This window comes from Microcaecilia unicolor, chromosome 3 (genome assembly GCF_901765095.1).
Source record: "Microcaecilia unicolor chromosome 3, aMicUni1.1, whole genome shotgun sequence".
Classification (NCBI taxonomy): Eukaryota; Metazoa; Chordata; class Amphibia; order Gymnophiona; family Siphonopidae; genus Microcaecilia; species Microcaecilia unicolor.
Genome location: NC_044033.1, coordinates 145,802,077 through 145,817,970, shown reverse-complemented (window position 1 = coordinate 145,817,970; position 15,894 = coordinate 145,802,077). Strand labels below are relative to the sequence as shown.

Here is a 15,894-nt window from a genome sequence, read left to right as displayed (position 1 = left end):
GAGACCTTGTTGAAGCATGTAGTTTAAGTGGGATGTAAGGTCTGCTATGAAGCGGTGGGGGGCAGATTTTATTAGGTAGCTAGGGCAGGTATCCAATTTACAGTGAGAGTTGGAGAACCTATTACTCGCCTGGGTGACTGTTTCCGCGGTGAGGAGAGCGAAGTTTGACCAGGTTCGGTCCGTTGAGTATTCACTTGGGTATTTATCCACCTATGGGGCTAAGTAATACTAATTGGGATAAATTCGCTGAAATAATCCTAACTACTGGGATGGATTTCAATGAGCTTTAACTCCGGGGAGGGGGGGGGGGGGGGTAGGGTTACCATATGGCTCCAGAAAAAGGAGGACGGATTGAGCCAGCCGGGTTTTACTTCCATTGCTTTCAATGGAAAGCAATTGCGCCAGCCGGGTTTTACTTCCATTGCTTTCAATGGAAAGCAATGGAAGTAAAACCCGGCTGGCTCAATCCGTCCTCCTTTTTCTGGAGCCATATGGTAACCCTAGGGGGGGGGATTAATGGTAGGGGTGTTTAACTTAGTTTAGTTTTTAACAAAACTGCCATTCAGCCCTAAATAGAGTATAATAAAGCAGGTCTTTTTCTGCCGTCATCTACTATGTTACTATGTTTTGAAGGTTTGGTGACATTCTTCATGTAAACACTTCATTACCATGAACATTTCAATATGCAACACTTCATTATGCATTTGAGCTAAATATATTCAAATTATATGCACAGAAAACTTGCAGCAATTGGGGAGGGGGGCATGCTAGGTTATGTGAGATTATTTTATAAAGATACATAAGCACCTACGTTGCTTATATTAGAAGTGCCATTCATGTTCACATTCTCTCACCAGAAGCACCTCCCTCATGAGGAAATGAGGAGGTTCTTCGATGGACTCTCACAAGGGTACCATCAACCCGTTAGTTCTTCAGAGGTGATTTGCACAATATGCTAAAGCTCTTCTTTTATAGTTTTCTTACTACCTCATATTTTGATGATGTGTGATGGTCTTTTGTTTTGCATCAACAGGCCACCACCATGTTGCTTCTGCCCCCACCCCTTCCCTCTCCAATAATGTTAATACCCCTGAATCACTTGTACCTGGTAAATTGTGGACCTCTTTACCTTTTGAGCTCATGTACTGTAGTTTATTATTATGGTTTTCTCCTGTCTTGTCTCTAAAGAACATTCCACAGTATGGTATCTTCTTTCATGTTATTCCCCAGCTCTGCTAATCCCCTGGGTCCTCTCCTTTTTCCTTGTAAGTCATGGTCCTCGTTTTCCTTTCAATTGCTCTCCCTCCCTCCCACTGTCTGACATATTGAAGTCACCCACTAATGCTCTTTTCCCTTGTTTTTCCTCCAAAGCCCCCCACACAGCTGGTCTGCTCCCTCTGACACCCCAGAGGTCCACCAACCTTCATACTCCTCTCGCTGTGCATGGTAAGTTGCGGCCCCCGTTATCCTAAACATAGTTCTCCTCCCTGCTAACACATACTGAAGTCATGCATCCCTAATTCTCTTTCCTGTTTTATCTACACAGGTCACCAAGATGCTACCTTGTTTCCTCCCCTCACCCCGATCCCATCATACTGAACCCAACTGCGATATGTGTTACATAATTGCCTATTGATGACTTCTGTAGTTGTGACCTTTCATCGCCTTTGTGCATTATGAAATATATGATGTTTTAAGCGTAAATATTTGCTCAATTTGCCATGCAAGTTTGCCACACATATAATTTGAGTACATTTAGCTTTGCATACAATAATGTGTTGGGTGACGAAAACACTGTTCTTCTGCACCTAAATATGAGCCTCGTGAAATTTTCAAATGCAAGAAGTTTTAGCGAGGCTCATATTTAGGTGCAAAAGGTCAAGTGGCAACATATGCTGACACGTCCCCTCCATTTGCTGCAAGTCTTCCATGCAAATAATTTTGAATACACTTAGCTTGAATGCATGATGAACTGTCACATGGTGAACATAAGAATAGCCATACTGTGTCAGACCAATGGTTCATCTAGTCCAGTATCCTGCTTCCAACAGTGGTCAATCCAGGGCATAAGTACTCAGCAGAAACCCAAATAGCAGCATTCTTTGCTACCAATCCCAAAGCAAGCAGTTGCTTCCTCCATGTCTACCTCAATAGCAGATTATAGACTTTTCCTCCAGGAACTTGTCTAAACCTTTTTTAAACCCAGATATGCTAGCCACTGTTACTACATCCTCTGGCAATGAGTTCCAAAGCACAACTATTCTTTGCATGAAAAAATATTTCCTCCTATTTGTTTTGAAAGTATTTCCATGTAATTTCATTGACTGCCCCCTAGTCTTAAGCTTCTGGTGCCTGGTGCTTCCACCTGGGGAAGACCCCCACCAAGAAACTCCCAAAATTACCTCTGTGACTAAGACTGTAAACAAAACATTTAACAGTTTTATTGAACTATGTACAGGTATTGCTATACAGTTATGTAAAGGCATTGAAAGATTAGCAATGTTTAAAGCTTTGTTTTGAGATAGCTACTGAAATGCATAGAAGACCATAAACCATATATCACACAGTCTAATACCTACACTTAATTACTTCTCTTATAGCCACTACTCAACCAATTAGTTCAACACACTGACTCCATTAGCCCTTCGGCCTAAGCAGCAACTCCTGATTCCTCTCTGTCTCTATAGGCCAAGTCTTTGTGTGGACATGGCAGTATAGACTAGGTCCCACCCCTTGCTCCTTTCCTTTGTCCTCTCTCACCAAGCCCTCAAGTCTCACCCTCCTGTTAGAGTGCTCTGGGCTGATGGCTGCTAGATGTCCCACTGAGTCGAACTGGCTTGGTCCACCCCGCTGCCAAGCTCCAAATAGCAATTGCGCTCCCCAGGCTACCTCTTCTGCTGGGCTCCTGGTGCCGATCTGCACCCTGTGAGCCGCTACTCCACAATTCTGGTGCCAAAGGCACCCCAGAGGCTTTCCACCACTGGGCCTTGGACACCCCCTCGTGCCTCCAAAGGCCTTGCCTTGAGTTCACTCCCAAGGGCCTCCTCTGCCACTGAACCTGGGTCTGAATGGATATCTGCCAAACTCCAATAGTAGTCAACTACAGATATCAGAAACTGTTGTCCAACACTCCAAAAATGACATCAACCATAAATGAGCAGAGGAGTATCAAAAAGACTCAAAATGTTAGTCCTCGGCTCACTTATCATTGGTATTGTTATTGGAGTGTCCAAATGGATCCCCAAGCTATCCGTCTTACCCTCATCCACTCCCAAGGACCAGCTGCCCTGAGAACCTCCCAAGAGTTGATGATCTTCGAGGTGCCTCTAGGGGTCCTGCAGTGGCCCATATTACCAGCTCTTAATACAGCTCTGCAGCCAGCAGTCCCAGGACTCCTCCACAGAGGGCAACCTCTTCTCCACTGGTCTTCAAGAGGTACCCATGGGGTACTTAATCCTGCTGTCAGTCTTCAGGAGGAACTCATAGGGTTCTTTTCCCTGCTGTGGCACAGAAATCAGTTCTTTATCAGAACTCTGAGACCAACAGTTCCAGGATTTCCCCAGAGGAGGGCAACCTCTTGGATCAGCCAAAATGCCAAGCACAGAATCTCTGAGTGTCAGAGACTGAAGACCCAGATTCCCCTTTCCAGTCACTGTCAGTATGTTCCTCTTTCATTATAGTGAGTACATTCTCTGACCCTCTGATTAGTTCAGTTATCCTTCATCTGTGTATTTACATTACTAAACTCATTTTACTTTATCCCTTCAGTGGATAATATTCCCAAAATGTGTAAATGTGATTCCATCAGTCTGCCTGCCTCTCCTTCAGTGAATAATTAACATAAGGTGCTGCCCACCTCCCTTCTCTGAATAGCTCAGCCATGACATTTTATGAAATTAATACATTTCTACTACAGAGCTGCTGCTTGGGCAAGATGTCAGAAACCTCTCTTATTTTCTCAATGCAATACAGAGAAAAACTGCTTTTAAAACCCACTGTGACCTAACATCTCATCACTCCCCTAGTTCTTAATAAACCTTCCCTCGGGGGGGGGGGGGGGGGGGGGAGTGGGGGGGTCATAAGGATGAATAGAAGGGAGGAAATGACTGAATGACATCCACATAGGATTTCATTTGGTGAGATTGATTTTCATAGCCTACTGGGACAGCCAAGAAGCCACAATATCAAGGCATGGGTTGAATCATTGATACAGATATTTCATATGTATCCACTAAGGCCAAGTGTTACAGTCCTTGCAAAAGTGCTGTTAGCAAACACTAAGCTTGACTGTCAGTTAAACTAGAGTACAGAACATCACTGTGAAGACTCAGAACTCTTGAACCAACATCCTATATAATAAAACTCACCCTCAACGTTCTGAGGACACTGACGTCACTGTCAGTTCCTCCGGGCACTTCCTTCCGGTTCGAAGGGTTCATGGTGGTGAAGCCACCGAAATCACTGTGTTGGGGCCCCTCCCTTGTGTCAAACGTTATGACGTCGAGGGTGGACCTATGGCGTCAGTGGCTTCACAACCAACGACTCAGCACATTGAAGGTAGCGTTGGCATGCGTTGACGAGGTCCGCAACAATGGCGGTCAGTGCCTTCACAACGCCGAAGGGGTGAGCGGGGGGGGGGGGGGGTTCGGGAGAAAAACCTTGCTAGCGCCCGTTTCATTTGCGCCAGAAACAGGCATGTTTTACTAGTCTTCTTTAATGCAAAATCAAACAAAGGAAATGACTTACAGTTCTGAAGTGTACAACCAGAGTCTCTGCCCAGCAGACTGGAGAGTCTGTTCTCAACTAGCTCATTCTGTATGTAAAGGGAAGCTAGGAGGTCTAATCTTGTTGTAAATACTTTTAAACTGGTGAAAATTTGATGATGTTACAAAGTTTTGAAAGGCTCATGCAGCAAGATACCATGGTTAGTTACAGTTCATAGAGAAGCATGCTCCAGGCAGATTCACCCTGCTTGAAGGAGACAGAAGGGGGGGGGGGGGGGGGGGAGAACTCCCAGCAAGCTTAAAGAATAATGCTAGCCAATAGGGTGAGCCCCATAAGACACAGGGAACTGGGACACGTGCTCAGGAAGAGCCTATCACAGAGAACTACAGAATGACAAACCTTTATAGTTCTATCCTATTTCAAAACACTGTGGTTAAACCCGGCTTTAAGCAATGTCCAATATATACACACATAAATATGCAACCTATCTCCATGCAAGTGGGGGCAGAACACCAAGGCTCTGTGTGATTGTACCTAAGAGGTACCGGAAAAGACTTACGTTCTGTTAGATGCTATTTTGACCATAACACTGTCCATCCTCTTATTTTTTCATTACTGATTACTAGATTGGATTACTACAACATAGTTTACTTAGGTTGCTCTTGGTTACATTTAAAGAAATTGCAATCTCTCCAAAACACTGCTATCAGATTTCTTTGTCAGGCCTGTCAGTTTGACCACGTCTCTCCTTTTATTTCAGGATCACCACTGGCTTCCAGTGGAACAACGTATTATATTTAAGATCCTTATGCTCATGTTCAAGTTGCTTAAGATAGGTATATGGGAAAGGCCTATCTTCTCTTACAATACCATACTCTCTAGCCCATTCGCTCTGCTCTTTTAATGACCATTTTGTGTTACACAGAAATATGACTGCAGATAAGAGCAAATGGCCCATCCACAGAAACCAAAATCTCCTCCTTTCCCTAAGAGATCCCACGTGTCCCACACTTTCTTAAATTCAGACACAGTCCTTGTCTCCACCACCTCCACTGGGAGGCGATTCCACGTCTACAACCCTTTCCATGAAAAAGTATTTCCTTAGATTACTCCTGAGTCTATAACCTCTTAACTTTATCCTATGCCCTATCGTTCCAGAGTTTTCCTTCATTTGAAAGAGGCTCACCTCCTGTACATTAATGCCACAGAGGTATTTAAACATGTCTATCCTATTCCCTCTCTCCCGCCTTTCTTTCAAAGTATACATATTGATAACCTTAAGTCTGTCCCCATACGCTTTATGTAACACCACTGACCAATTTCGTAGCCACCCTCTGGACAAACTCCATCCTGTTTATAAGTTTTCATAGATGCGGTTTCCAGAATTGCACACAGTATTCCAAATGGGGCCTCACCAGATACATATAATTAGCAGGGCCTAAGCGAGCCTGTCTGGATTCCAGTAGACATTGGGCTTTCTATTTTGCAGCTCCATTCTTATGGAACTCGCTGCCTCTTGCTGTTCGGGCTCAACAGTCTTAAAAAATTTAAACCTGAAGTAAAAACCTGGCTTTTTCAATGTGCATTTATTCCTCCGTAGGGTGGTTTGTGATCCAGTATTATTGGGTATTTGTTTCATCCTCCTTCCTCTACACCTGTTCTTTTTCCTTTCTCTAGCCCCTGTCCCCTCTATGCCAACTACACCCTTCTACTTTCTCCTACAATTTACCTAGTGTTGTGTGAATGGAATCAACACTGTCCTGTAACACTTTGTAGTTATTTTCTCTGATATTTTATGACTTCAGATTGTAAGCTGCTTTGATCTGCTAGTTAGCAAAGGCGGAATACCAAATGTGAATGAACTATAAACAACTGCAAATAAATAGTAATTATACTCATATTAAAAGTTACAGACATAAAGACACAAATAAATAACTGCAAAATATATGAAGGAGAAACCTATGGATAGTGCTATGTACCCAGCATTTTCAGTGTTAAAATGCTTGATTTATATCTACTAATAGCTGAACTATGGGCATATGCTCTACCATGCATAAAGAGTACAACACACATACTATTTCTTGCACTATACAGGATATATGAAAAGCTGATGAGGCATGGCATTACACGAGTTTATGCTTTTTTTATTATTTGTATTTTATTAATGTATTTCTGTTATATATTTTGTAAGCTGCTCAGAAGTTTGGATGAATTCATGTGCTACTTAAAGGATATGTAAACTTTTTTCTTAGATCTAAGGAAAAGAACGAACACAAATGCTTTTGGATCTAGGTGGTCTTATTAATTGTGTTTTAAGGCCCTGGCAGACCTCCAGTTTTCAGTACTGTTTTTTTTTCTTTGTGAGTTGTATGTTAAGGGCCATGCTGGTACTGCTACTGTTGTAAAGGGACTGCATTTAAGAGACATACCATGTAATGTAATGCAGCAAAGCCAGTTAGCATGAGCAGGCCAAGGCTCTTGCAATGGTTCAGGAGACATTTCTGTAATGTTTTCATTCATTCTCCCACTGTTTTGCACATGTACAAAGAAATGACCTTGTCCAACAGCAATAGGAATGTTGCTTCCGTCACAGATAAAGTGGCTTGTTTTTCTGCAAAAAGGCATTGCTGACTGAAGGACATATTTTGTTGAGTTACCCAGCAGTTGCACATAATGTGCATGAAATGACCATGATCTTTATTGACTAGTACACATGCTCTAAAAGCTCACTATAAGTACAGGCATTTTGCAGTATGCTGTCAAGACCCTTACTCCTTCATTGGGAACACAATCTTGGCACCAGACTAAGTCTAATAATGCCACTGTATAAACTATTGCTTCTTTTCCTTATTCTACACCCTCAGAGCTGATTCTAGGTCCAAATGCTAAATCCTTGCTTTACAGATAAGCCTGAAAGAGAAGGGAATGCGAAGATCTCCAGGTTTTTGAATTCTGGCAAACATCTTACCATTTAACCTGAACTAGTAATCTAGTGACTTCTCAGGTTCCCTCCCCCTTTTTGATTTAGGCTCCAGTCTTCTCCCTGATGGGCAGTCATATATACCTCAGCAAAGATGTCACCATGATTGCTCCAAGAGCGTAAGAACACTGCTCCACCCAGCATCCATAAGTGTGGCTCTAAAATGCAACCAAGTCACATTTAAAAGCTGGGCAAACATAATCTGCATTTTCTAGTTATTTCATGATAACTTCTAGCCAGGCTGCTAGTGGAAACCTTGGCATATTTATGTCACTTATGTGCACCTCCTAAAATTAAGTCAGTCAACATGCTGCAGAGCACAAAATCTTAAGCACTGAAAATATTCAACACCTGTCTTCAGAAGCAAAGAATGCATTAGCTAAGGAATAAATTAGTGCACTTGGAAGGGGTCACAGCTAAAGGTGAAAAGTGATCTACCGCCATGGTGAGCAAATCTAGTTAGAAGGAGATATCAATCCCTTATATATAGTTCATTGTAACCTGGAGACCAGCTCAAGATTTACCACAGGACTGACAATGCCAGGAAATAAATCAGAACTGCAGTAAGGGAGGTATAACACAAAAGTAGATTCTGAACTTTTTACACATTTGCTGGTTTTTTTGCATAATGCAACTCGTGTTCCAGTACAGGTACATACCGCCTTTTAAATCAGCCGACGCCCCCACATACTGGAAGTTGTCCATATTAATTACATCAATTATGGGAGAGACAACACGGGTCTTGTCCTAAAATAAACATTAAAAAATAAAATTGAAATAGTCAAAAGTAAATGGAAAATAAAAATAACAGCCAGAGTAAGAAAGGAAAGTTAGAAATCAAGTCACTCTTCAAATTCCACCTTACACACACTTAATGTTATTAGTGACTTGATCACGTAGAACTGAGTTTCACACACTCATAAAACTGCCCTTGTGTACGCACACAATGAGATGCTATGAAAATACAGTGCCTACTTTTATGAGCTATGTGCGTAAGTAATCCCAAGGGCAGAGAGTGGGCAAAGTGCAATGGTGGGATCAGCACTTGTGTGTGTATCTTATAAAAAACAAGCATAAATGCCAATTCTTACTGGCACATACATGCACAAAGTTGTTGCCTTGGAGTGTCGCTTTGAGAATCAGCTTTTGAAGAACCTGTTTTGTAAAGAATACATAAGCAGATACACTGTCTAAACTAAATAGGCACAGCATATGCACACAATGAGATGGAATGAATGAAGAAGTAGCCTAATGATTAGTGCAGCAGCCAGAGAACCAGGGAATTGGGTTCAATTCCCACAGCAGCTCCCTGTGACCGGGCAAATCACTTTACCGGCCCCAGGTACAAAATAAGTACCTATATATAATGTGTAATCTGCTTTGATTGTAAACACAGAAAGGCAGTATATCAAATCCCAGTCCCATCCCCATCCTCTAAGTTCTTTCCCAGCCTTGGCACTCTGTTATGAAATGACCTTTATGTCATGTCTTCTGTATCAGTGTCTGGTATAGCAGCTTGCAGGTGGTTATCCTGCCTGCAAGAAGTTTAATTTTTCAAACTCCAAAGCCCCACTGAATTGATCTGACGACATCTAAGATCTGAATTACCAATTATGATGACAACTCTTAAATGCTTTGACTGTGGAGTGCCAGCATTCTTCATAAATGCCCAAAGCCGTTGTGTGTCATTGATACCCAAGCTGTACTCCAGACAGCCTGACATATTTTAAAGAATAAACCAAAAAGAGATATGGAGGAAACACAAAAAGAAGTACATCGTCCTGGGAAAATCTCTTCATAAAGGTGGTTAATAATTCCAAAGAAAGAAAAAAAAAAATCAGACGGCTGAGAAGGATTAGCACTGTACAAGTTGCAGATAAAGGGCTAGGTTTACTCATGTTAACCCACACTAACATACATTAACAGGTATTAATTACTGCAGACTCCATTTTATGCAATAAAACCTATTTACTAATAAAGTATGCTAATGTGATAACATACATTTGTCAATCTAGCCAAAATTGTTATAAAATTGCCTTTATTTGACAATTTGTGTTATGCTGATTTCCTTTTTTTAAAATAACTTTTTATATAACTGCAGACAAACAAAAGGTACAGCATCAACACAGAACAGCAGGATGTCACAAAACGTTAATGCAAATCAAGCTACACCCTTTGAAAGTAGCATTAGCAGAACATAACAGTAGTATGAACCCCTAGTCTTATGCCAAATCCAATATTTGGACCATATGGTGGTGTAGCTTAGCCCCCCCCCCCCCCCCCCAATGAGGCTAATAACAATCAAGCCTTGAAAATCTAATTTGTTTTTTCATGTCAGAACCTCTGGTTTCCTCTTCCACCGAAGCACAATTGTGCGCCTCGCAGCATGCAAACAATGAGATAGAAAAGACCGATGTTCTCTGGGCAGCTCAATACCTTCCCAACATCTGGGGTCTGCTAAGCTGAAACGTGAGAAAAAGGCAGGGCAGTGATAAGTTCAGTGGAGAAGCTTATACATGAGCTCTTGGCTCTTATTACAAATTGATAATTTAGAAAGTTGTAGCCAAATCTGTCGCCAAAGCATCTCATCCAGATCTAAGTTCAGATCCCAATTCCAGCATTCGGTCAATTTAGAATCAATAACAAATTCTTTATCCTCAAAATGTAGAGCAAAATAGAGTTTATTGATCAGTTTAGGGACCTGACTCAGCTTTGTAAGAATCTTTGCCACCGCTGTTCAGGATCTCAGCTGTCCATCCTCCTCAACCTCATCCAGCATATCACTACACAGTTGCAAATAAATATATCTGGGGTGAACTTTAAAACCGTACATGGTATGCAGTTCTTCAAAGTTTTGAAATTCGCCCTAGACAACACAGACCCGTCTGTATCCAAAAGAGGTTATCTGCATACAAGGTGACTGTGGAGAGATATATGTCAGAAAGTAGTGAGGCTAAGGTGAGAACTGTTGTGCAGACTACCTGTATTGCTGATTTCTACATCTTGAGTGGACAAGACAAAATAGGGCTAGTTCTGCCAGTTCTGCCCAATGTGGGGGACAGAGCCATAATGCAGTAATGCACCTAGCCCATGACCACCCATCTGTTCCACTTGCAGCTCAACCAATTTCTGCTCAGAATTCAGGCCATACCAAGTTTGCAAGGCCACTAATCATACTGCCAGATTGTAGTTAAGTCAGATTAAGCAAATCTAGCCCTCCAGGATGGAGTCGGTCCAGAGAGCAGCTACGAAATTAGTAAGCAGTCTTGAATGCAAATATTATAGGGACAGGCTTATGAACCTCAACATGTATACGCTGGAAGAGAGAGAGAGAGAGAGAGGAGACATGATAGAGAGTTTAAATATCTCAAGGGCATTCATGTATAGGAAGAGCGCCTTTTTCAAATGAAGGAGAGCTCTGGAATGAGGGGGCATACGACAAAGAGGGAATAGGCTTAGGAGTAACCTAAGAAGTATTATTTCACAGAAAGGGTGGTGGAGGCATGGAATGGCCTCACGGTGGAGGTGGTGGAGTCAAGGACTGTTCCAGAATTTAAAAAGGCTTGGGATAAGCATGTGGGATCGCTTAGGAACAAGAAGAATTAGGGGTTACAGAGGATTGGCAGACTGGATGGGTCATATGGCCTTTATCTGCCAGTATTTTTAGAGAGTTGCAAGGTGGATAATTTAGTATGTGGTGCCTTCTTTACCCTTAGGAAGGAGGAAATCGAGGTATTCAAATCTCAATAAATTGCTTTAGGAATATTATAGGGATATGTTGAAACAAATACAACAGCTTTGTAGGAACAACCATTTTAACTAAGTGCAACCTTCCCAACAATGAAATCAGAAGAGCCGCCCAATGGTCGAGAGAAGTCTTAAGCTGTGTCAAGATCAGTGGGTAATTCAGTTTGTATAAAAGGCCTGGTCTATGAAGAACCTGTACTACTACTTATCATTTCTATAGCGCTACTAGACGTACGCAGCACTGTAAACTTGAACATGAAGAGACAGTCCCTGCTCGACAGAGCTTACAATCTAATTAGGACAGACAAACAGGACAAACAAGCGATAAGGGAATATTAAAGTGAGGATAATAAAATAAGGGTTCTGAACAAGTGAATAAGGGTTAGGAATTAAAAGCAGCATCAAAAAGGTGGGTTTTTAGCTTAGATTGGAAGACGGCCAGAGATGGAGCTTGACGTACCAGCTCAGGAAGTCTATTCCAGGCATATGTTTGATCTATTCTTACTGTACACCGCCTTGAGTGAATTCCTTCAAAAAGACGGTAAATAAATCCTAATAAAATAAATATGGTGCAGCAAGATAAAAGGAATGGAGTCTGGAGTTAGCAGTGGAGGAGAAAGGTGCAGATAAGAGAGATTTACCCAGTGAACGGAGTTCCCGGGGAGGAGTGTAGGGAGAGATGAGAGTGGAGAGGTACTGAGGAGCTGCAGAGTGAATGCACTTATAAGTCAACCTGTACCCCAAGATTATAGAAACTAACAGGTACTAACTGAAATCTCACCAGACATCTTGATATCCCCTTAAATGGGCCTATAGGTAAAATTTGAGATTTGTGGTAAACTTATAGCAGAAAGAGACCCATAACGCTCCACCAACTGCATTAAAGGGGTCACTGAGCTACGAGACTGTCACAAATAATAAGACATCTGCATAAAGAGCAAATCTGTGTTCATCTTGAGAAATACAGAACCCATGAACAATTTTGTATAGTAACAAAGTAAAAGTAACACGTTACAATATTTAAGAAAACATTTCATGACTTTTTGTTATCGAGTACAAGACAAGCATGAGCACTTTTACATATAACAAAGTATTATCAGCCAGTTTTAAGTACTTTTACCTGGTTACATGCTGCTTCGTTACAAGTAAGAGGCTGAAGTACTAAATTTTCCTCCCCATCCTCCTTTTCACATGGCTCTAACATCTTCCCTCCCACTTTCCCCCATGGGGTCCTTAAAATTTGCCTTCAGTCTCCAGCAGCTGCAGCGGTTAAGAACGGCTTCCCCTCTCCGGTCCGGTCTCTGCCATTTTTCCTTTTCTCACTCTGTGTGCCTAGCATTACTCTCCCTTCCCTCATGTAGTCCTTAAAACATGTCTTACCTTCCCTGTTGGCCACAGCCGTTAACACAGACAACCTCCACAAGACTACGAGGCTGAAGCAGTAATGACAGACAAACCTCCAGCGGACTACCGGGCCTTCTCTCTGCCGCATCCCACTTTTTCTGCATGGGTGGGGCACGGCAGAGAGAAGGCACCATAACCCATCGGAGGTTGCCTATTCACGGCTGGAACATCGCAGCCTATCCAATGTTGTTTGCGTCAACTGCTACAGCTCCATCCTTACCCTGCTGGAAAGTTGAGTGCCTATCTTGATCTTCAGTTCACTACTGTGGCTTCATATTAGACAAAAAATAAAGCTTTGAGCAGGCAAGTAGATATGGGTGGGCCCTTCTCCCCTGTTGATCAAGAGTTGGGAGCCTCTGCTATAGCTGCAGCTTCCCTTAGATCTGTCTCTACTCCAGCCCCCATGGAAATTGCTCTCCCATTGGCTGCAGCTAACAGGCGAACAGCCAACTTGGTCCTCTCCTTTCCATTACTGTACCACTGATCAGGGCCTCATCGGGGGCAGGAAAGCCCAGGTAAAAGAAACAAAAAAAAAAAAAAAAAAGTTTTATGTACAATGCTGGTGGGCATTACCAGCCAAGGGAAAAAAAAAGATGCTGGGCTTCTGGGTGGGGGATTGCTGAATTAGGAAGGGAGGGGAGATGCCATCATGCCAGACTATGGGGGAAGGCAGGGTTGATGCTGGGCTACAAGGAGGAATAGGGAATAGGGAGGGACAGGGAAGGAAAATGCCCCCCCCCCCCCCCCCAATACAAAAAGGAAAATATGGTTAGATACTTGTTGTTTATCATTTGTTATGGGTTTTTTTCAATTATATGCTTAATTATACAGGAATACTTTGTGGGTGATATTTTGCCTTATCAAGCTTAAGTTTTTACTTTTATTTTTGTATATGATATTTTTTATGATGAACCTGGGGGAGGATAATGTTTTCAGTTTATTAATTGTAAGCAAAACGATTCCTCAGTAAACCAAATGAAGCAGCAAAAACTGTAACAAAGTTTTGCTAACAACACAACAGCATAATCTCTATACACAGACCCATCAGGTTAATCATAAGTGATTCGGAGTCATCTGACAATATGGAACATCCATGGCCATATTTGACATCAATGTTTAAGTTGAAAAGTATAGATGGAAATAGTGTCATCCTGATATGCTTATGCATGCCGAAATACACAGAATGTCGAGCTGAGGAGGGGTTACATGAGCGATGCAGACTGGGTAAAAGATGGGGTGTGAGAGACTGGGTAAATGTTGGGAGGGGGAGGGGAAGAAGTTACACAAACGAGAGCGAGGCTGGGTCAAAGCTGGGGAGGGGACGATGCACTGTCATATTTTGCCACTATTTGATAAAATGTGGCAAAATACAATGATATCCATTGACTCTGAGCTTTGTCGTTGGTTGTCATTTGGATTTTTCCACTGGCAACTTGTGCCACAGGTTCTCAACCAGTGTTCCTTTCATTTTGTTAAGTGTTTGATTTTAATTGATGTTAATTTACTGTGTTCACTGTTATGAAACAACTGCCATTTGCAGTACATCATATTTAATAAACAAACATCTTATAGTCAAGGTATTTTTTACTCAAAAGTATAATATTAGGCACTTTTATTTTTTGCTTTTACTTGAGTAAATTTTAATGCAATTTTCATTGTACTTTTTGCTTTTACTTAACAAAATATGCATTTATCTTTACTTCTACTTCAGTACTTTGACCTAGTACTTTAAACAACACTGCCCATGGATCTCCTTAGAAAGTCATAACATTTGTGCAAAGGCTTCCAATGCCAGATTAAAGAGGAGATGAAACAGGACACACCTGTCTCATCCCTTCAATTTCCATTTTTCCTGTAAAATCTAGCACCACAGAACAAAAGGTGCATTTGATAACACCTACTGTGTGCCTGGCAGCATGAAAGTGCTCCTTTTGCATTCTCATGTGTTCTGGTATGTGGAAGGATAAACAAACTTTGTGTCATTCATACATTTATTCTATTAAGCATCACACTAGAATCAGCCAAGTATAGCCATATCCTAATGCAGACGAAAGGGTAATATTGCACAATGAAAATAAAGCCCTGATTTTCTCCTGTTCTACAGAAAGACAAATTCAGAGTTGGTTTGAGTCAGCCAACTTGAAAAACTGCATGATGCTGTTACAAGTGCATATATTAGCATTTTTGCAAGGATGCAAGAGGTGAGGACGGAAGTAACGAGATGCCATTCTATTTCAGGAACAGCTGTATAAATTATGGAAACTATTATACAAGGATCTAACTAGGTAACCAAGAATTATCCAACCAGATGCACAAGGGGTGAAAACTGCACACCATGAAGCAGCTCAAACTGCAGGACTACTTCCAAAACATTTATAATTTTGGTCAGAATTGCTCCTAGGGGAATGGTTAGGTCAGGGGGAAAAAAAAAAAACTACGTGTGCACAACTGTCAGGTCTACAGGCACTAGTGTGCTCCCTTTTTGCAGCCCAGAGAAACTCCAGGAGCAAAATATATGTGAACCTTTGCACTTTACAGGCAACAAACCAGTGGGTTTGATAGTAAAAAGGATCCAATTCAATTCACCACATAAAAACTAACATATAAAACTAACGCCAGACATGGCTATGTTTCACCATGAGCTGCTAGCACATTAGAAAAAGCTTTTTAACCAATAGGTGATACAACTGGATTACACCTCTTGGTTTTAGAAAGCCCCACAATGCAGCCCTTGACAGGGTGAAATATGGCCGTATTGGGTGTTTGAATTTTTATGTGGTGAATAAAATTGGATCCTTTATACTACCAATCTGCTGGTTTGTTGCAAGTTTTGGATCTTGCAGACCGCTTGCCCATTTGTTTTCTTGGACCTGCTTACATACCTTTAGACAGTTTTCAATATGAAAATATCAGTAATCCACCATTTCTTTGAACCTGGCAACACACTGCTTCTGTCCATTACATGTTCTACTCTGTTTAGCAAATGCTCCCCCCCCCCCCCCCCAGAAAAACAGGCACTGATTCATTTCTTTGAACAC

At 41.8% G+C, this 15,894-nt stretch overlaps 1 protein-coding gene across 1 annotated transcript in view; it reads right to left on the bottom strand.

Annotated features, from left to right (window-relative positions):
* The window catches only part of GALNT2 (polypeptide N-acetylgalactosaminyltransferase 2), a 483,612-nt gene that overhangs the window by 169,632 nt on the left and 298,086 nt on the right, over positions 1-15,894 (bottom strand). Inside the window, 1 exon segment of the mRNA XM_030196432.1 lies at positions 8,365-8,452. Coding sequence (XP_030052292.1) covers positions 8,365-8,452 — 88 coding nt within the window.